The sequence below is a fragment of the Mytilus trossulus genome, chromosome 9, assembly GCF_036588685.1.
Source record: "Mytilus trossulus isolate FHL-02 chromosome 9, PNRI_Mtr1.1.1.hap1, whole genome shotgun sequence".
NCBI lineage: Eukaryota > Metazoa > Mollusca > Bivalvia > Mytilida > Mytilidae > Mytilus > Mytilus trossulus.
This window is the reverse complement of record NC_086381.1, coordinates 33,344,135-33,368,082: the sequence shown is the minus strand read 5'-3', so window position 1 is coordinate 33,368,082 and position 23,948 is coordinate 33,344,135. Positions and strand designations below refer to the sequence as shown.

The following is a 23,948-nucleotide window of genomic DNA, read 5'->3' as shown; positions in this document are numbered from 1 at the left end:
AATTTCCTTTATTGATTTAATTTTCATAATTAATTTAAATTTAACACTTCAGTAAAAACATTTCAACTTTCCAGACGCAAATGTTGAAAAACAGGAAAGAAACAAAATATTTTACAAGACATAAACATGCAAAAAATAAATATATATTTCAGCTGACTAAAAATATTTTCATAATGTTACTTTGTCATCATTTCTTAAAAACTAAGTCCCAAACATTATTGCTCAGTTGATATGTGTCATCCTCATGCGGTACGAGATAACTATAATTCTCGTGCAATCCCGAAAAGAGGGGCCATCACAGACAAACATGACATTAAATCGTCATTAAACGAACAAGAACAAACAGCTCTAAGTTGCTTTGATATTTATCCAATTTTCAGGAAACATTGTGAAAATGATCTTCAATATTTCGAAAACATGTGAAATAAAATTGCAAACACGGTGGACTGTCGAGGGTCAACAAACGTAGTAGACTCGTCCATTGGAAAGACGAGGATAATGGTTTTATCATTTGTCATGCATACCCAGTTTTGAATATGATATCCAAAAAGGTGTACTTTTTTTAATCTATGAAACTAGAAAATTCCAAATTGTAAATATCTCTTCATCTGGACTTAATTGGCATCTATCACGTTTGGACGGGTCCATTTCATTAGTAAGGTGATCGATAAATCTTACGGAGTTATGACAAAAAAGGAAAACAAACTTATTGTTATGTGTTTTTAACAAGGGTTTCGTTCCTCTAAATTATTTGCGCAAACAAATCAACAAAATAGGTCAGTTAACTTTGTCTATTTTTAGATTACAGGTAATCATTTGACACTACGTATAACCTGATAACCTGTGTAGTGATTTTGATTTTAAGATAAATTTATGAATGAACGACAATTTTATGAATAAACAAGAGCACCTGACCTCTTTCTTAAAAAAACACCAATTAAACATATAAAACCGTATATTATAAAAGATAATTCAGTCAAATTTTCAATACTAAATCAACAACTGAAATGATTCCATATTTTGTTGAAACAACATATGAACGGAAAACGAAATCGCAGGTATAAAAATGCATTTTTTTCACTCGGACGTCTATGTTTTTTGATAGTCAAACGGTTGTCCCCCTAAATACAAAAATACATCTACAAGAACGTATGCTGAAACTTCTTAAATCCACTAACGTTTTTCAAAAGTTTCAAGCTATGTACTGCATTAGAAAACATACATTGGTGTTTAAGAATGACAGACCAGGAGCCTGTTTAACAAAATACTATGGCTTGATCTGGGCGGAGTCTCTGATCTGGGTCACAAAGATGGCCATACGCGACGGCATGAAAGCAATTGCTTTAAAAACTAATTCAACTGCACATGTAAAATGTAATTTACATAATCTGAATAGTCACAAAATAGCCAATCCCGGATAAAAGTGTATGGACAATGTACGTAGGCCTATTGTGTTTTATTTTTGTACTATCAATTCCAAGTTTACTTTCCACAACAGTAAAAAAAGTGAGAGAAGGTATTTTTCACTTCGTATATTTATATCACTTATTTTCTTACGTTAATTCTAGGAGGAACATCATTCCTAACTCTTTAAATATTTAATTTCCTTTTGGTCAGTGATCATAACTTCTTTCCGTACTCATTCTACGGTTTAAATTGCAATCGGTTTTAATATAATACGACGTTTTTTGACAGAACGAGCTAATATTCAATGTCAGATCTTACGGAATTTACTTTCGGAAGGGAGACAATTCAAAACAATAATATGTAAGACTCCATTTCTCCTGAAGGGGTGTTCTAGTAACAACTTGACGACATGGACTAATTAATTTTAATTTAAATGATGCAAATGATTTAAAATCATGTAACAACAATAACCCTCAATAGCAGACATACATAGAAAAGATCTAGCGAGTTATAAATTAATTGAGTGGGGAATCCAGAGCTACCATTCAATCTAATACCCTGGAAGTAAAGAAAACTACGCATGTGCATAAATACCAAAACAAACCCTGGAGCAAGAACGTATATTAAATTTTTATTAAACAACCTAGATTGTTCTCTATTTCTTTATGGAAGTACAATCTCAAATATCAGTTACATAGCAGTAACATATAAGAAAAACTTCACTTCAGTTCTTATATGACAGAAATAGATTTATCGGAATTCAGAGAACACTCACATTTTCATCAAAATTTGGGATTCCCTCTGACGTGTTTCTAAATTTATAAAGACACTTAATATAAATACTGCTTAATTCTGATGTTCCGTGTTGTTAAAAACACGCATATAAGTCAAAGGAATTATCAAACATGAAGATTATGGAAAGAAGATATAGGAAAGTTGTTCAATCCCGGTTGTTTTTACCTTTTAAAGCAAGACAATCATAACAATCTGTGCTGTTCCTTAATGTTTAGAATAAAACAGTTGACGTGAGGGCATTGCTCAGAGCCGATAGTAAAGGTCTACAGATTGCTTGAAAGCAATTGTATCCCAAAAACAAGACTATGCACAGTTTTCATGCTTGGTCAAACATACTATGGTGCCCACAAAATTTTCTTCAACAGGCCAAAAGTATTAATACAAGTCTGTAACCTTCAAACTTAACTGACGAGTCTGAGGCCTTTTTTTTTTAATTAGTTGGTTTACGGACAACTAGTGTCAAAGGTTAGGGTCGGAGGAGGTAAAAAAAATAAAAATAAAATAGCAATCTTTGATTTTTTTTTTGTTCACGTACAACTGTTCTGAAAAATTTGAGTCGGAGGAAAAAAAAAAAAAAAATGCTGTTCATTCATGACATTACAGGAGTTGAGGAGGAGAAATAGTTTAGCTCTTATCTTGATATGCTTTGCATTTGATGGATGGATGGTCAATTGTTGTTTAATGTCTAGTGGCTAATCAGATGCATAATTAGGATGAGAATATGATAATGAGAAATGAAATGCTAAACTGACACACTGAGCCAGAATTTAAATGTGCTAGCTCACAAGGTGACAGTTCCCCCAAAGATATGTTACCTTACCCAAACACATTATTCTGACTCCTTTAATAATTGCAATTGCAGCGTGCTTGGCGAAGAAGCAGCAGATACCAATTTTTAAGTCAAAGGACGCAAGCACTTCTACGGGTGTACTGGTAGGGGTGTCTGGCAGGGATGGGGTCGATTACTTTGAAATGTAATCGATTACATTACAATTACTTTGCTTATTTTATGTAATCGATTACATTATGATTACACCCAATTTCAAATGTAATTGATTACATTAGATTACTTTTCTCCATTGTCTGCCCTAGTTTTGTTTGGTGGCGAAACTGTTTGTACCTTGACAATGGCAACATTTTCATCAGCCATATTGTCGAATATGGCATCGCCGATTGTTTGCTTAGGTTTGCATTTGATAAAAGTGCTCTCAGTACGTTGACCATCAAAGTTAATATTCAACTGAAAGTAGATGAAGCCGTCAGACTCCATGGTCCTCCCTCGTTGGGTTTTTGAATTCGTCTGCGTCATTTCGAAGCTTTTCAAAATACGCCGTTCACTACAAACGCTTTATTGACACAGACAAAACGTTTTGGAACGCCTCGGATTTTTTTATTCACAGCACTCGAAAAATCGGGTCGGCGGAATAAAAAACAACACGAAATCAAAATTTTAATTTTATTTCACTTTTAAACAAAATCGGGTCGGCGGATCCGTAAACCAACTAATTAAAAAAAAGGCCTGATGTAGACAAAACACACATCTGGCCTACTAAATTATAATCCTGGTACTTTTGATAACTAATTAATAGTGAAGACTGCATATGATTAAGGATGATTACATTTCTTAGATTTCTTTGACTTGTAAAGACATCATTTAATATTTTACCTTGTATTTGTAGTATTTTTTACATCTCACACAATTCTGCAAAAAGGGGTGCAGAAACTGACATGAACTTGTAGGGTTTGAGCTTTTGTTGTGTTTTAGGCCATATTATTACTTATTATGACATACATTGCACTTTTAAGGGGTTTCTTGTCTTGAAATATTTTGTGTCGTAAATTTACAAGTCATAATGTATAAATCCAGACTTAACTAATCGATCAGATCGGTAATCGAACACTAATCGATCATATTTGATCAGTAATCGATTGATGACTTGAAGTCATCGATCAGTAATCGATCAAACTCTCTCGGGAGTTTGATCGATTAGTGATCGATTAGATAAGTGATCGATTTAAGACCGATTACTGATGGATTAGTGATTGATTAATGACAGATTAGTGATTTTATTATCATTGAGAAAACAATGCTATTGCAGAAATAAGACTTATGAAAGACATCAGTTGTGAAATAAAAGTTCCATGGAAATATTTTCACCATTGCCAAAATTACCTGGAATTCTAAAATTTAAAATCATTTCACTGCTAAAAAGATACTGGAATTTTTTTTCATGATTTTGCCAATATCGTTTGGAAATTTGAGTGTAAAGGATTGAATCAATACTTATAGAAGACATCAGTTTTAATTTTTTTTAGTTTTGAATTTATGTCTCTGTCTAAATATGCAAAAAAAATCCAAGATTTAGTCAGTAAAACATGTTTAATACAATATGCAGTGTAACCAAGAGAAGCGTATCTGATAGGTTAGCCCTAACATATTTCTGATTAAAAACTACATTTTTGAAGGTTTACCCGTGTCTATTAGTACAATAACTATGACGTCTTGAAAGGCTATTGAAATTTTTTCTTTTACGCCTTTCATTGACGGAAGGTGTCAAGGCAAAATTTAAAAATTGCCATCCAAGATGTCATCTAATTAGTTTCAGACATTTGTGAAATAAAAAAATAAAATAGTTGAAAACTTAACCTCCATCTAAATTTCAAGATTTTATCATAAAATATGTATTAGTGCTTGAAATAGTGACCATGGTGACCAGCCCATCCCTACCACTCAATTTATTCATCAACACTACCTGCCAAAGTTTACTCAGGAATGCAATAATCATTCCATAAAATTTCTAGACCTTGAAATCCCCATGCAAAGACGAACACATCAAAATACTGGTGTTTAAGATATGAAATGCTTTAAAAAAAATACAGAAAAATTCCAACATCTTCATAAAACCCAAACCAACCCATTTTGAACTTTAAATCCTATATTAAAGGCAAAGGTATTCATTCACATAGAAACACAAACCAGAAAGAAAACTCTGTATTGAAAGACTATTTTATTGACTGAAATTGGTAAATCAAATTCTATCAAATTCCATGACAGAAAACAGAAAACTTAGAAAAAGAAAAAATTAAAATAGATGTTAAGTATCATTCATTACATTATAATAATTATCATCCTCAAGCAGAAGAACTTCAAAAAGTATTCAAGAAATACTGGCATCTTATTAAAACAGATTATTCAATAGGTGCTACATTGTGTATTATAATATCCCATTAAAACCTATCCATAGGATTCAAAAGAAATAGAACATTGGTGAATTAATGAAATGACCTATAAAATAGTATGAAGGTCACAATTCCTTCAAAATATTTCACTGTGCAGAACTAATTAATGACCATCACCATGTAAACCTCACATGTAAACTGATATTCTTATAAGACAAAATTCTACCAGGAAACACTTAATCTAACATTTATTGAACTATAGGTTGAAATAGTTAGAAAATCAAAAAAACAAAAAATCTTAATTCAAATTAACTGATTTTACAAAATTATGAAAAGAATCAATAAATCAAAACAGTGATACAAAAAAATGACAAAAAGAAGGGTGGTCTCTGCTGAAAGTTTCCCTTTAATCAACACATTTTCAGAAAAAAATCTAAACATTGCTACACCGTATCAATGATTTGTCCAGGACAATGATTTGTAGTTGCACTATGCAACTACAAATCATAGGTAGATATAACGGCCTTATTTATAAATTTAAAAACAAATATGTAACACAAAAACAAACGACAATCAATTACAGGCTCCTGACTTGTGACAGGCACACTCAGCAGGCACAATACTCAGTTCTTTTTAAAAACATCTTTAATTTCTTATTCATATTCATTTTACTAATCTTTAGTAATATAAGCTTTCATGTGAAAATAAAACACTAATCACAAATACTCCACTATTGTCTTGTATTAAGACTATTTTAAAATTTCAGAAAAAAGGGGGGATCTTCTGTATGTAAATTCAAAAGTCAATAGACAGTTTTCCACTGACTCTGATAACAATCTATTTATTTTATCAGTATTTTGCAATCCATGGTAGAGTCATAGTCCACAGCTGGTCATTTCTGGTCAGTCTTCTACAATATTGTGATAATTGACAACTAATAGTGTTTGGCGAAAGGTGCTTTATTATAGTAATGCATATATAGTTATACCAAGCATGGTATCAATAAGCTACAATGAACAAAATGTCAATTTGAAGCACCTGAACCCCAATGTGGGTAATAATAAAAGTAATTAGAAAAAATTAACAATAAAAAGAAAAAGAAAAAAAAAAATGTTTTATATCAATTACATAATAAAGTGGCCTGGAACATGCTCTTTCGCTTAAAACCACATGGTAATATAAACCCGGATGAAGTATCAAAGGGAAGCAATCTCTTACAAGGTGTTATCAATAAGGTACAATGAGAGTTGCCTCCCATTGTACGCAATTGACAACTAATAGTGTTTGGCGAAAGGTGCTTTATTATAGTAATGCATATATAGTTATACCAAGCATGGTATCAATAAGCTACAATGAACAAAATGTCAATTTGAAGCACCTGAACCCAAAACGAAGTCGCCAAACACAGGGTTAATAATATACATAAAAAAAAAAAAAAAAAAAAAAAAAAAAAAAAAAAAAAACAACATCAAATCAAGAATATAATAATACACCGGCAAAATACCCTAAAACTAACTACCAATCAAATAATTCATAGCTGACGTGACCCGATACATATCAACACTAGCTTGTTTAATGTAAGTCTGAAAACAATCAGATCTCCAGTCTCCGTGATGTTTCAATAAAATCTCAGGAATGCCAGCCTTGGTGGCTAAAGTAGCCCCTCCGTGTCTCAGCGAATGAAAAGAATAAACTGAAGGGTCTAAACCAACAAGAACAATTAACTCTCTAAAACGGTTCAACAAAACGGATCTAGATAAGGGCAATAATTTACCATGAACAGGTAAAGCAAAAACGGGAGCATTCTTATCACCAGGTATTAAAGACACAAGATGCTTATAAGCTCGAACAGGACATATTGAAGGCTCAACTGAGCAACACAGAGAAACCTGATGGGTGTAATCATGATTTTGTCTAGTCTTTGACCATTTCAATAAAAGGAGGATACCCTTTTCACTAACAACAACATCATCTCTGATCAATTGTTCACGGGAATTAAAAGATGTAGAGCTTCTGCTGACCAGGTTTGACGCCCTAAGCATACCAAAAAAGGCAAACGTTAGAAAACACCATAAACAAGCATCTAAATAATCATAAATATTCAACAACCTAACAATATCAATTAAATGTGTAGGTAACAATGGTAATTTTGACACAGCCACATGTTGATTCTTATGACTCAATCCTCTTAAAGTCAATTTGAATTCTGTAGATAAAAAAGGTTCCACAGTAAAACCAAAAAGTTTTATATCAATTACATAATAAAGTGGCCTGGAACATGCTCTTTCGCTTAAAACCACATGGTAATATAAACCCGGATGAAGTATCAAAGGGAAGCAATCTCTTACAAGGTGTTATCAATTAGGTACAATGAGAGTTGCCTCCCATTGTACGCAATTAGACAATATCCTGCTGTGAAGACTAACAAGTGTGTTTGAATAAATAATGTATCAGTTACCTGTTGTAAAATTGGTAAATGTTCTGGCTATTTAGTTGTGACCTAAAATCTGGCATTAGTTAATAATGTTATAGGACAAACCCTAAATTTCATCATAAAGTTAAGGATATATATCAAATTCCACAATTTATTTGTGTTGATTAATCCTTATATATGAAAAATACAGATTTTAATATAATATTAACTTGGTTGCAATTTTCATCCTCTTAATACCAGATAATAACATCACAAGTGTCTGAAGCTGATATTATATGTCAAAATTTATTTTGATGTGTTAACAAAGGTCATTTACTTAAAAGGCATCAAATATTTATCGACCATGGAAGTATATATATACTACTATATTCAAGTCAAATGTTGTTGTTAAATTTTTATTTTTTTTCACTCTTTCGATCTTTTGGAAAATGTAGTTTGTGCTGTATTTAGACCCCTCTACAACCAAATTTGTTACATGAACACATATAAAAAATAGGGTTTTTATATCGATAATAATGACATCTTGGATGGCTATTTTAAATTTTGCTTTGACGCCTTCCGTCAATGAAAGGCGCAAAAGAAAAAAAATACAATAGCCTTTCAAGGCGTCATAGTTATTAGGACTAATATACATGGGTAAACCTACAAAAATGTAGTTTTAATCAGGAATATGTTAGGACTAAGCTTTTATATACGCTTCTCTTGGTTACGACTGCATATTATATAAACATGTATTACAGAGTAAATCCTGGAATTCCAGAAAATTTTGGCAATGGTGAAAATATTTCCACGGAATTTTTATTTCACAACTGATGTCTTCCATAAGGGGGTGGCTTATTTCTGGAAAAGCATTGTTTTCTCAATTATAATACAATCACTAATCTGTCATTAATCAAGCACTAATCCATCAGTAATCGTTCTTAAATCGATCAGTCATCTAATCGATCACTAATCGATCAAACTCCCTAGAGAGTTTGATCGATTACTGATCGATGACTTCAAGTCATCAATCGATTACTGATCTGATCGATTAGTTAAGTCTGGATAAATGGATTAAATAGACATCTTTTGTTTTGAACATATTTACTGTAAACCAACTTATTTTAGATGACAATTTATCAAAGGTTTAGCCCTTTATACATGATCATTTGTTTTTGTAATTTTGTACATCTTCACTCATATATTGTGAGGGTAAGCCCACATTTCATATATTTGCAAAGATTTATTTCCAGTACATAAACTACTAGCCTACCTTTGTGGTGACATTTCCTGTCCTAATCAGTGCATCACATAACATCTGACTTTTCCACATCTGTGCTAACTGTCCCAGTAAAGAACTGGAATGTATCTGGTTCATATAAACCTTCTGGTATTGATTCATCTTTGATGCTTTCTGAAAATAAAAGTAGAAAATTAAGAATTCATCTTTGACCATTTAAAGTCTCGGAAATCTAAAACTACCGTCTTCCAGGGGTCACCACACCGGAAAAGTGAGTGACTATATCTCCAAATTTTACTCTAGAAAAGATTAAGGGAGATTTTTGGCCCAAGATTTTAAAGTAAAATGAACCAATGTTGCCTCATGATTTTTGAAAAATTCTTGATCCAAATGTAATTGATCTAAAAGTTCAATTTGCTGGATAATCAATGTATGATGTACAATAAACAAGAAGGAAACTTGATTTTGCAATGTTTGTTATTGCCCGTCATCTTTGTTTTAGATAATTCAAGATGGAGTCCCAATATCTTTTCAAAACTCTTTTCGTTTACCTAATCCAAGATTCCTTATACTGTGGATTCCGTATTTTTTCGTCCAATACCATTTTTTTGTGAATTTCGTTTCTTACGGATGAACCAAAAAATTAAATGTTTGAAATTATCGTATTCTCAATTGATTCCAATTAATTCATATTTTTCATTAACATTGATTAAGGGCAGTCTTTTCAAAATTTGTCTCTCATTATGGACGGCTGACCGTTGCATATTATTGCTTACATCCCATTCATTTGAAATTTGATATTTTCTTTTCATCAGATCAAAGGTTATCTGTGTTTCATGAAAATCATTAGTTTAATACCCTTCTAAGATTGTAAATAAATACATCTGATTTGCATACCAAATCAATAGATATCTTATGGAATTTGAATGATAAATATTAATATTTTTCTATTACTTAGCCTATAACTGTAACTGTAAATAGAAAACTTTGTAAGGGTTTTGCGGATCCCAGTGTCTCGCCTACTTTTGCTGTAAATTGCAGGCTCCACAAAAATGAGGAAAAAAATCAATGAAAACATTCCTCTTGATACAATCATTTGATTGTAAGCTTCTGTCCAAGTTTGGTAAAAATCCAGGATAGTTTATGAATCCAATAAATGTTTTAAAAACTTTAACTGCAGACTGTACATGTATGTAATGTTAAGGTTTATGTACCCTTCTGTAGCCATTTTTGTACAAATTTTTCAAACCTCAATTGTATCAAAACTACAGATACAATGAATAACAGAGATATCGAAAGGGTCAATCCTGAAATCCCGAGCTTAAAAACACCCGATCCCAGAATCCTGATACAGGTCCTATCCCCTCTCATCTTGTGATCAGAATTAAGCTTTTGTCCAAGTTTGGTACAAACACAGGATAGTTTCAGAAAGTTAGTAAAATGAATGTAATATTTCCCTGCAGAAAAACTAAGTCTATTTCAAAGACAAATTTGGGAAAAATGAATTTATTTTTTTACAAAATGTACATCTGGGTACTATCTTATGATCATGAACAAGCTTCTGTCCAAGTTTGGTAGATATCCAGTATAGTTTAAGAAAGTTATTATAATATAATTTCAAAAAATTTCACCAAAGAGTGAATATTTGTGGAAGCTGCTGACGATGATAGAATGTAGGATCGCTTAGTCTCGCTTTTTCGACTAATAAAAGTGGAAGTCTCGAAAAAATCAAATCAAAACAGCATTTGAAAGGGATCAAAAATAAAGTAGATAAGTCTTTAAATGGATTTTTTTGGTAACAGAATTTTAAGTAAAATGTCACAGGGCTAGAGGTTTAGAGTGATTGTTTGATTGTTGGTTGCTTAACGTCCAGTGGCAAATATTTCATGCATATTCAGGACGAAGGTTTATAGTGAAGACTGGGACATAAAAACAGTTTATTTGAATTTAATTTATGACTGATTACAATTCATTGTATGAACACAAAATGATTTAAAATTTATATCATCTAAAATGTTCATTGCTGTTTGGAATCTCTCCCCTTGGGTTGGCTAGTCTAGAGACCATAGAAAAATTACAATTCACAAGATAAATAGGAAAATTGTGCAGTGCATTCAACATCTGTCAAAATTGGAAAGAGTCTTATAAAGCAAAGAGACAAATGCCAGTTCTAAAAGGGCAAAACAAATCAGTGGAGTTTTTCACTCCCCCTTTTCTATAACTTGCCTTGAATTACAATAAAATAATTAAATATGTTATTCGGATAGAAAAAAATTATCATAGTTGTTACTGTCATCTTATAAAATGGACACATAATTTAATTTTCACATAATTTGCCCCCACATTTTCTCCGGAAATATGGCGGATAAACACAAAGCATTTTTGCTAAACTTTACACAGGTTCAACGGTCCAGCCGTTTGCATGCATTTACAACATAAGTCGACAGAAATATGTGTGAATACTTACAAATATTATGCGTTAAGAAGTGCAATTTTGTTCAAGTTAGTAATTTATAGAGTAATTTGCAACTGCGGGTTCAATGAGTTGTGGCCATTTTCTCTTCTCGCTTGTGTTCTGACTCGATATCGATTGGTCCAGGGTCTTCTTTGTCGGCGGGCACCTGCGCAGGGCTCATGCGCATCAATGGATTATGTTAATTTTGGGCTTCGTTTGGGGGAAGATGATTACCATTCATCAAATTAACTACCTATTTAACAGAATATATAAATTCAATCAATAAATTTTCATTGCCCATTCATTAAATGGAACGCAGACCTATCAATCAAAAGCCAATATTTACATTAGATTTTCGATCGATTTCTCACGAACCCCGACATTGGACACTGATGTCATTAATGTCCATGTTTGGGGTTCAGTCTACCACGTGGTATCTGGATATCCACTTGGTCCAGACTAGTGAGGTATCCAAAAGGGTATTCGTTAATTAAAAACAATTAAAAATGAGTTGATACTGAACAGTTATTCTGGATAGAAAATTATTGTTCAAGTCGACTTTTAACAAAAGCAAACTGAACTCGTAAAAATAATTATACTATGAAATATATATAGACAGATATTTATTTATAAAACATCTCGCCCCAAAAAGAGGTAAATTAATAGTGACGAATACAGAAAGAACAAGGTATTCATGTTGATATTGCTACAAATAGTATTCACAATGACAGAACCACAAAGATACCAAGCAACTCCAAGTCACCGTATTTTTTCTACAATGAAATATTTTTACAGTATAACATAATGATATAAAAGGGCACTGTGATTGACTAAAACATGATCAAAATTGCTCGAAATAAACAATCCTTTAAAAAAATTTGCAACATTTTTTTTTTCAGTAACAGTCTTATTTTTCTTCATGTGGTGCTTTGTCTTTATGGAATATTTGCATATGGACACCCACCACTCAGTTTTAACTACGCCCCAGTCATCCATAAATCCGTGATATATATTTGCCGATGGACACACAAGTCACGGACAGCACTCATTATTAAAGCTCCAGTGAGTACTGGTCCATGGAATGTTTGCCAATAGACCCCGACAACACTAACTTTAAAACCCATAATGAGTCCGTTTCTAAGCAGAGTTCAAAAGCTGTGAAGTGCGTGGTAGTTAAGTTGTTATCCCCCAAACCATAAAAAAAAACCAGTGGCGGATCCAGAAATTTTCATAAGTGGGGCCCCCTGACTGACCTAAGAGGGGACCCGCTCCAGTCACGCTTCAGTGATTCCCTATATAAGCAACCAAATTTTTTCCTAAAAAGGGGTGCCGGCCCCCCTGCCCCCTCTAAATCCGCATCTGAAAACCATGTTTCTATAGCCACTCTTTTCTTCAAAGTGTTCATTCATCATATAGTTCTTAATATGAAACTTAATGATTTAGGTAGCATCATCTGATATTCTGTTGGAAGAGAGCGCTGGTCAACTTTCTCATATACTAGTAATAGAATACCAATTTTTAATTTGATTTTGACAAAACTAATATTAAATTTATTTATATCATGTAATATTTCCAATGGATGTTAATTAGTTACAATTACCGGGGGTGGGGAGGGGAAGTTTACTGACTATCCTTTCAGGTATTACTATGCCGACAGCACTTGCCAGATCATACCCTGGTATAACGAGAAACGGCCGTGAATGAAAAACATACCCTGTTCTAAACAGAAATATTGAAAAACATACCCTGTTCTAGACACGCTCAGAAAATGTATACTGGGAATGATGCTGTTCTAGAGCGTATAAAATATATGCTGTTCTAGACCCAGGTTCTAGGCTGTATCTTTAACATTTAATAAGAAATCCTGTTCTAGACAAATACTTTGTTTAAAAAAAAAGAAACTGTTCTAACCAGCAGGGCATGACAAAACTACCCTGTTTTGCGGCACATACATACCACTAAAAATATAGAAAGTAACCACCCTGGCTATCATCACAATATATGCCATTAATGTTGCATCAACAAGTTGAGAGGAAAGCTTGTTTCGTATATCGCAATTTCTCGCCGAAAATAAAAAGAGGATTTAACTGACGGTTATCAGGTTGCTGACTTTCATAGAACACACTTGGTTTTTTTTAAATATTCAATGACTAACACACTATTTTGACGTGCTTAGTGTTGAAAGGGTGTTCAACAAATAGCTATAGTATACTGTTTGCAGTGTCTTGATCGTAAAATAATAGCGGCTGTCAAAGAAAGGGGTGACGACACAGGGATTTCATTTGTAAATTCCTGTATATTCGTAATTTTCCCCTACTAAGCTATTACGTTTTACTTGCCTCCTATATCTAACATACCGAATATTTTAAGCACAGAAGCATTAGTGTGTTCCCCGTGCCCTCGGTCCTAGAAGTTAGTTTAAAAGGTTATAACACCAAAAGTCTGAGAAAAATTACACTTTGAAGGTATTATATGTTTCTCTGCTATCTCTCATATGTAGTTATCATCGCATGGTATACTATAGTCTTTTTATTGTATTAACAAATTAAGAAATAAGAATAAATTACGACAACAAAGATGAAAGGATGATTATAATAGGTGACCGACTTTGTGTAAAGACCGATTAAAAGGGGGGATATATATTACATTATCAGTTAGAAGACTGTACATGCATCTATCTTTTCTTGAATTAACAAGTATATATAATTATATATACATTGCTACATTCACTAATGACAGATCAGATACATATATATATATATATATACAACTCGTCTAAACATCAACCCAACAAGGTTAGATCTGTAAATTTGCTTTCGCAAATTTTGGGTTCTTCCCTCGCCGGGATTCGAACCCATGCTACTGTGATATCGTGACACCAAATCGCCTGTATATATACACTATTGAACACCTATTAGAATCATCCTTTCATCTTTGTTGTCGTAATTTATTCCTATATAATTTAATCTTATATTATAGTATATACACTATATATACATATTATATATGTCTCTGGATAGGTTGAATTGTTAGATGAATATATACTTTAAAGAGGGAAGTTTGAGTATTGTTTGTAAAATAGACGTTTGTGTTCATTATAACCATTCTTCTTCTGATAAACACGTGACTCGATTTCTTGTTCTCTTTGTGCTAATAACTGGTATTCAGTTTTTATTAGACAGTGGATTCTGATTAATTAAATTATTTCATAGAAACAAATATTAGGTTTGCATGTTTGGCTGTACCTGTAGAAGACTGATTTCAAATGGAATAGCACATTCGAATTTTTACTCTGATGTTGTTTGACAAGCTTAGAAACTAAGATACGGTCCGATTAAACTTATCAAGCCCTTAAATAACTCAAATGGTTACCAATTTAATACTGTAATTAGATCTTTGAATGTATTATTTTATTTGAATAAATATCTTTTTCATAATTTGTGAATTAAAACAATACTATTCTTGTTTGTTATATACTAATGCATTTACATTGTTAGTAAAATCAAGGATTTGTATAGTTATAGCTATACAAATCCTTGGTTTCAAGTAGTGACTGAACCATGAAAATAAGGTCAATGACAATAGACATGTGACAGACAGAAACTTCGTAGCATGAGACATCTATTATAATAAACAAAAGTATTAAACATCTCCCACCTTAAATCTAAAATATAAAGCTTTTGAGAAGTTGGCTCTGTCGGATCACCATCCAAGCTTATATGTTGAAGGCCGTACTTTAACCTATAATGGTTTACTTTTAAAATTGTTACTTGGATGGAGAGCTGTCTCATGTGCACTCATACCACATCTTCTTATATCTATTGTGTCGAGGTTTCTGCGACAAAAGTCACAGACTCGACAAAAATGTGGTCAACGGACTTGTTTTCTTGCTACACAATTAAAAAGGTAAATCAACGATACATAATATTGTAAAAGTGAATCAAACTTATAAATTTTGGTGTTTTTTTTTTGTAAAATATAGCCGTGAACATGATAAAATACAAAATTATCTATATAAACATGACAAGTCTTACACATGAATTACATACTTCTTTCGAAATTTGCAAGATCTCGACCGATTGTTATCTGCTTTTTCCAAATCGAAGATCGAAAAGCCAGCCACCCCCGCCACCAAGTTATAAAGCCCTGTTCAACTTATTTTAAAAGTTTGTTCCAATGTTCTGATGTAACACCATTGTCCAATCGTAGGAGAGGATTGAGCACTTATAAACATGTGAAACCCTGTCACATTCTTTATGTGTCCCTAGTCAGGAACATGTAGGTCTGTAGTTGTCGTTGGTTCATACATTAAATTATGTCTTTGTTTTTCAAAAGATTTTTTTTTTTAAGATAAGGCCGTTAGTTTTTCTCAATTGAATTGTTTTATGTTTTTATGACGGGGCGGTTAAAGCCGACTATACGATCTATGTTTTTTTCTCTCTCATTGTTTTTAAGACCTGAAGGTAGCCCCTACTGCTTGCTTACATCAAATTTATTTGAACGGTGGGGGTAGTCGTCTCACTGGTATGCAATCATACCAGTATCACATCTCCTCATTTTGATCAGGTAAAATTGCTGGTAGTAATTTCTTTCAATTTTTTAATATGATTCATTATACTTGGCAGTTTTAAAGCAATGTTTCGAGCCCAATAAATTGAAAAAGAAGAAGATGAATAAAGCCACGGTGTGTATTTGTAGATTTTAAGAAGGTCTTCGATACTGTACTGACTCTATACTTTGCTTGATTCGGTCGATACAAATTATATGATGGTAAATTATATGAATTGAAATATGAATAATGTGTATATAAAAATACAAAATCACGCATAGTTATTTAATAAAAATGTCACAACTAAGAACTTATTTCCCGCCGGCTGTGATGTAGTTCTACAAGGAAAACATGTTGAAAAACGTGGAAACTAAAAAGCATATATATATTCTCAACCAGAAGGAGAACTCAAATAGAAAAATGTCAACATTGGCACAGGCATATGAAAAAAACACCAAAGTTGGTCTGCTTCAAATCATACAAAAAAATAACAAATATTGAGTTTGAAAGATATTTAAACCGCGTAAAAAGTTTTCTGTCACCTCAGAAAAAAGCTTTTTCCATTGACTGAAAGGGTGACAACTCTCTTCTTTTGTAAAAACATTATACTTCGCAAAATGTTGACAACTATTTTTGTTATATATAAAATGCCAAAATATTTAAACCTTGACTTACAAACATGAAAGAAATTTACACAGCATCCAATTGAAATTTGAAAGCAGTATGGCAGGTATAATCGAACAAGTCTCTCAAACCTGGCCACTCAAATCATGTTCTCGTAAAACTTGTGCATAATGGGCTGTGTAATCCGGGTTGACATCCACCTTTCATTGTTCTTGTATATATTTTCTTGTTATGTACTTCTCTAACCCTTTAATTGTTTTTTTTTTTCAGAAATAAGATGACTTGTGAATATGCAGATAAGGAAAAGAAGACACTGCGTGTATATATAATGGTAAGCGGAGAGCATGGATGCACGAAGTCCTTTGATTAAGAAGAATATACATGATAGATCACTTAATATATTTACATGTATATATGAAATAAGCTATTATCTTAAATAAGCTGAATTATGAAAAAATGGCCTGGGGGAACAACAAACGAAAGGATCGACCAATATCCCATATAAAGTTTATGTAAACTACATTTACTTGGCACTGAAATCCTCAAAACTGCCTTTTATATCTGTATAATACCTGAGGAAACAGAACCCTGTCAATACCAATTTCCGAATATTGTGATAAACATTTTATTGAAAATAAAGATAAAACTTATATATATATGACTGTTCTCTATATGACTCAAATTCTCTTAAACAATAATTGTGCCGGCTATATATATGACTGTTCTTTAAAAGGGAATTTGAGTAAACTTTTGATTAACATATTCCAGAAATCAACAAGAATTTTTTTCTGTATATGTTTTTTTTTTCAGAGACATGTGCCTTTGTGGAAAACTAACAATTAAATACTATCCTCTCACGAGACATCTTCACTTAAAGAAACGAAACATCATTTTGATAACGTCAATTTTCAAAGGATAAAAGTGAACACTGCATGAGTGGGCCTTCGCGGTGAGAAGGAGAAGAGAAAACTTTCGGATCCACCCATATCTATATTCTATATATATATAGTACGTGTTCATGATGTCATGTACTTAAAAACTTGATGGTTTTAATGAATCAGAAGGAAAAAAAAGTACACGAAAAATAAAGATTGAGAATGTAATCTTTGTAAGACTGGCTAAAGAACGTTGCAAATTAACCTTTGCTCAACGACAGATTTCGTAAATCAAACAAATTGCTTGAAAATCTATAAAAAATGTTATTGGTACTTATTGTTTGGTTTTATCAAAACTTTGTCAAACTCGTGACGATTTACAAATTGGTGAGGATTACCGGTATTGTATATATAAACACTTGTCTTCTGTTTAAGACTCACTGCATGTTCCCTTCTTGATACGTGTCATCTTAGTTGTCTTGTCGTTGGTTGGTGCAGTTTCTTGTTATATATACCAGAATCTCCTTTTATTCACAATGCTTAAACTGATCATAGGTAAAATTGAGAATGGAAATGGGAAATGTGTCAAAGAGACAACAACCCGACCATATAAAAAAAAAGCACAAGGTCACTAACAGGTCTTTCTCGTTTTGTTTATATAGATTAGACCGTTGGTTTTCCCGTTTGAATGGTTTTACACTAGTAATTTTGGGGCCCTTTATAGCTTGTTGTTCGGTGTGAGCCAAGGCTCCGTGTTGAAGGCCGTACTTTAACCTATAATGGTTTAATTTTTAAATTGTTATTTGGACGGAGAGTTGTCTCATTGGCACTCACACCACATCTTCCTATATCTCTTTAATGTAGCGAGAAATTCCCGCACGCGGAGGCGTCCTTCAGCTGGCCCCTAAACAAATATATACAATACAATATTTTTATTTCCAAATTAAAGGGCCCATTAAGAGCATAACATTAATTACAACATGACATAAACATTACAGAGTGATTAAAGAAACATAAAATAATAATTCAAATGCATGAAGAAAGGATCAGTGGTCAAGGGGAGATAATTTTGATATATTTTCTATACTATAGTTCAGTGATAATGAACGCCATACTAATTTCCAAATTGTACACAAGAAACTAACATGTATTTGACTATTCTTTATGTATTCCTTTTGATCAATGGCTACTCGAATACCTCCTTGGTTTCCATATATTTTGGATTTTAGCGTTCCCGATGAAGTAATATCAGACTGAAAATCTACAATTTGTAATAATCACATGAAGTTTGATAAGAAAGGAGGACAATTGGACAAATGAACGAATACAAGATCATCGTTGGGTCCATGTGATTTTAGGTAAAAGGGGATTGTAATTGCATACTTAAACTGAAAATATATCCAAGGGGGTCGTGTACCCTCTATGTCACCCCCCCTTGAATTTATCACTGCGGATAGGGACGCGCAGATCCAGGATATTAGAGTAGCCTTGGCAAAAATTTGTTTTTGGTAAAATTATCGAAATATTCTTTTAGAGTTGGTGCAATGTAGATATCTCGCTGAGGACAATCAATGCTTTGCCAATTTTAGGGGTGCCCCGCCTAAATAACATATATATATATATATATACAACTCGCCTAAACATCAACCCAACAATGTTAGATCTGTAAATTTGCTTTCGCAAATTTTTGGTTCTTCCCTCGCCGGGATGCGAACCCATGCTACTGTGATATCGTGACACCCAATCGCCTGCACTACAGCCGTCCCGCTAGACCACACGACCAGTCCTGGGCTCTCAAAAAGAGCTTTCGGTGGGCATGTGTTACCTTTCCACGTCAGTTTTAATCTAGCGGCGTACTACAGTACATGACATATAAGGCATGAAGATGTTATTGTTACAGATCAGCTAAATTATCTATAGTAAAGGATCCTACAAATTAATGTAAGATACAGTCACAGAAAATAATTATATTCATAAGTACGTCTGAGTCAGTGACAACCCTACAACAGATGTATCCATCGGATCGCCATCAATGATGGTGATACATAGCTGTGTACATAATGTATATACAACTCGTCTAAATTAACATCAACCCAACAATGTTAGATCTGTAAATTTGCTTTCGCAATTTTTTGGTTCTTCCCTCGCCGGGATTCGAACCCATGCTACTGTGATATCGTGACACCAAATCGCCTGGTATATATATATATATATACACGTGACTAGTTCAATGTAATTACGCACTCTTCCTTTCAGTATTAATTATCATGAGAAGAAGATAACTTATATCAGGTGCCATCTTTTAATCTTATTGCCTTATTCTTTAATTGTTTAAATGTCACTGAATTTACCTATTATGAATCTATATATATATATATCTCCACCCCCCTTTTTATGAATGTTTATGGACCCGCCACTGTCTTAGACTACTATTATACATGTATTAAAAACTGGGATTATTATGGAGCAACCATTTACATAAGGGGGTGTAATAAGTTTATGTCTGTCAGAATTTTTCGCGCAATTCTTTCTTATATTTTTTTCGACGGCGCTATCAATCAATTTTCTTCTCCAAATTTAACCTTATATAAGATATGGACAAACTCTGGTTATTTTTTTCCATCGAATTGAGGATCATAATATTTTTTTCTTAGAAAACAAAAATAATCTCCCTCCACTTTGAACTTAAATGGTCGGCTCGACCCTTAATATTAATGAAACTGTGACTTGAACCAGTTTCACAAATATCATCCTACCCCACGGTCTTATGTTGATCGCAAGTATATATATATATAGATCATTCTGAATTGTGTAAGTCTTAAGATGATTTTAGAAACTGACTCCAGCCTTTTTTACATGAATTTGTAATACCGAATTGATTAAATAAAGATTTAGAATTTGACTCTGAATTTCTTTGATTTTAGTCTGACAATCATTCATTAGGACAATGGCATTTATAAATCATACGATATATGAAATATCCTTCTGTATACCTCCGTCAACTAACATGCGCAATTGCTCTGCGCATTGTTTTAAATATCAGACATTGACATACAAGAAATGGCGGAGGATTGCAGGTCCATTGTTACAAACTGATATCTTCCTTGATTGATCGTCTATAAAGCAAATTCCAAATAGCAAATATTATTATAAACGTAAGTATGTTCTTTACAGATTATTTCTTTTTTGTCTATTTGTCCCATTATTTAGAAATCATTGCTACTATGAACGTAATTGGTTGCGGATATCTTGGCCGGGGATGGAGGCAGCATGACCCGCATTATTGGAATTTCGAAATTCAAGTGAAGTGACAGTTACCCCATTATTCTTTTATTTGACTACTTTAAGACTGTCATTTTCATTTTCAATAATTAATATGCAATTGGTTAGAAATGAAATTGTCAGTCTTTGAAAAGTGATTGACATAATTCAACAACAACGGGCACCTGTCACACGGTTTGGCTAATAACCGAAATAACCAATAAACACGTGTATTTGTTAATAACATTTGATTAGCATAATTTAGTGGTAGGTGTCATTTGGCAATTAACAAATAGACAAGATAAATGCATTACCTGAATAATTATATAGCTTTGTTTAAAGCCATTACTTAGAAATTACAAAGTAATCATTTTTGAAGTACCTCAATGAGTATTGCATAATTTTAAACATTTAAAAGAAATTCCCTCCGCTCCCATTTCGATGTAATAAAACAAAAACTCAACACATAAGTAATGATAATCATATTTTGGCATAAATAACAATCATACATATGTCATAAATAAATTTCCCATTTAAAGTCCATATTCTTGATAAATATTAATTTCCAAAATACTGTGAAAGTACTTTTATTCGTGGGGTACCAATTTTCGTGGTTTTCGTGGATGACTTTATCCACGAATTTAAGTGTCCAACGAAATAAAACAACCATTGTCCAAATCAAGACATGCAAAGATCCCCATCGTAAGGTTTGACTACTGATATGATCTAGAGAATATAGAAAAGCACCAAATCAGAGATTACTTTAATAATCGTCATAGAACTACAACCGCATGCAGGATTATACCCATTTAATCTTTTATAACCTAAACTGTACAACTTTTGATCTTTTAATTCTCATAAAATATTTTTGATCGATGAAAGTCGAGATTTCCTGTGATGATATGCTAGTGTGATAAAGTGTTCATTTTATATCTTCATAGTTCTCGTACATATGGGAAATAATAATTTCATGCTGAGCTTGATTTTGATAAGAATTATTTGACAATGCAAAATACATTTAGTGCATTTGTTTATGTTACTGTTTTCTTTAGGTGACATGTTTATGGCCTAATTAACACCTTTAATGGTCTTCAATCTGTTAATCACTTTATCATGGGTTAATTAACGTTATAACTACAATTTACACAGGGCAATGTTTACTTTGCAATTTCCTTCAATCCAAACTATTTGTAATCGTTTCTAAAGGCTTTAATTTTTCAATTATTTTTTTAGAAAACTAAAATCCACGAATTTTAAAACCCAAGAACATGTAAATATTACTCAAACCACGAAAATTGATACCCACGAATTAAAGTACTTTCACAGTATATAAATGCACCAGTCACTTCCCAAACAGACATCAAATTCATCAATCTGCATTATCTGAAAAAGACTAACTTCTTCTATTTAATAAGGTATAACACATGTACAAAAATATCAAATTATACAAAAATAAAATGGGCGGGAGGGTGGGTAAATTTAACGTGTTGAACTGACCAGTAAACTTTTCGAAATGACTAGGAAATATTTATGAAAATTTACCTGAAGTGAACAGGTATTTCTGTTAACCAATCAAATGCGTATAAATTACGAACGATAAATTTTTGTACAAACAGGTAACGAGTAATGTCGAAAGGTAACGAGTAATGTCGAAAGCATCCGAGATGGAATTAACAGAGTTCGCGAAAACTTCGTTTGACCCGTCGGACATTGGACCGACAAAGCAAAATTATTTGTCAGTCCTACAAAATTTTTGCCAGTCCTAAAAAAATCTGTCAATTTGATCCTAATATAAAATAATAACATATTTTATCCAAAAATATCTTTATTATTATTTTTAGTTTTATTTTTCACAGCCACGGACAAATTAATAATGAAGGACACGTTCTGTTCTTCTGATTGTTCTTATAGTCATCTTAACTATCAATTTCATCTACTGAATCATTTTCTCAGTATTTGTTATCTCCATCTAAGATTTCAATCGCCGATTGTTTGCCAAGAACAAATTTAGCAGGCCACGCGTAGATCGGCACTAAGTTTTCCATAGGTTTCAGCTTGTCTATAATAACAGGAATCCAGTACCGGAAATAACCTGCAGGTACATCTGAAGACCGATGTAAACACGTATTGGAATTAGTTGCGATACAACTAATTACCGATAAAAAGGGAACTACAACGGCCGTTTTTACATCGGTCATCAGGACCGACACTAGGTTTCAAAATACTGGTCCGAGCCTCATTTTGGCGGTCAGGACCGACAGGACCGACCATTTTCGCGAACTCTGAATTAAGTATTTTTAATTAATTAAAAATTTACCAAACATTATACACCTAAACAAAAACATAATATATAACTTCATTTAAGGAGATGCACACAAGTTCAGAACTACATGTAGTCATTAAAAAATGTAAAGAATGTTGTTTTGATTATTGTCTCGAGTGAAAAAGAAACTGATATTTGTCACCTATGTATTAATTACAGGTCATTATAATTAATATTGTACAATAAAAAAAGTTTAATTCATAATTATAATAATATTTATATGCAAAAGTTATAGATTATAGCGCAAGTTGGCTTAGTAGGCACTATGTGCAAATTAGAATTAGATACACTTAATTAAAAAAAGTAAAATACAAATTAAGGAACATAATATTAAAATGCTAATAATGTTGATTTTCAGAATTTTTCACTTAAAATAAGGAAGACTTAAAATGAAAGTTAACTAAAATCTATTTATTAAAAAGCAACCCTCATAAAGACAAAAGAAAAATATATCAACATTTTATGAAGTGAAAATCAATATCTTAGTTAAAATGTATTCTTTGGAAGTGCTTTAAGAATTTAGAAGTTCTGTTGTGGGAAAATACGGAATAACAGACATAGACTAACTTGAATCAAAATTATCTTGCAGTTCAAAGAAACTAGAGGAGAAAATCTTGCCAAAATGAATTACCAGAAGGTTTATATGAACCAGATACATTCAAGCTCATTATTATGTCAGTTAGCTCAGATGTGGAGGAGCCAGCTAGTATGTGATGCTTACATAAGGACAGGAACTGTCACCACAAAGGTAGGTAGCCACACAAATAGATATTCTGTTACAGTTGGGGATTCCTTGTGCAGCAACAGTCCTAAGTTTGAACATTAT

At 32.6% G+C, this 23,948-nt stretch overlaps 2 protein-coding genes across 68 annotated transcripts in view; one reads left to right on the top strand and one right to left on the bottom strand.

The window, feature by feature from the left end:
- LOC134685596 (uncharacterized) overlaps window positions 1-11,693 on the bottom strand; it is a 92,450-nt gene extending 80,757 nt beyond the window's left edge. For all 27 annotated transcript variants that reach the window (XM_063545492.1, XM_063545489.1, XM_063545480.1 and 24 more), the window contains exons 1-2: window positions 11,503-11,693; window positions 9,069-9,209 (exon numbers count right to left, since the gene is read on the bottom strand). In XM_063545492.1, the coding sequence (XP_063401562.1) occupies window positions 9,069-9,197 (129 nt within the window). In that variant the 5' untranslated portion in view covers window positions 9,198-9,209; window positions 11,503-11,693. The remainder of the gene's footprint in view (window positions 1-9,068; window positions 9,210-11,502) is intronic.
- An 8,861-nt stretch (window positions 11,694-20,554) lies between these two features.
- Window positions 20,555-23,948, top strand: part of LOC134685593 (Krueppel-like factor luna) — a 79,924-nt gene continuing 76,530 nt past the window's right edge. For all 41 annotated transcript variants that reach the window (XR_010101314.1, XM_063545465.1, XM_063545462.1 and 38 more), the window contains exons 1-2: window positions 20,555-20,693; window positions 23,712-23,870. Coding sequence is in view for 40 of the 41 variants with exons in the window: in XM_063545465.1 (XP_063401535.1) it covers window positions 23,745-23,870 (126 nt within the window). In the remaining variant the exon portion in view is untranslated. The remainder of the gene's footprint in view (window positions 20,694-23,711; window positions 23,871-23,948) is intronic.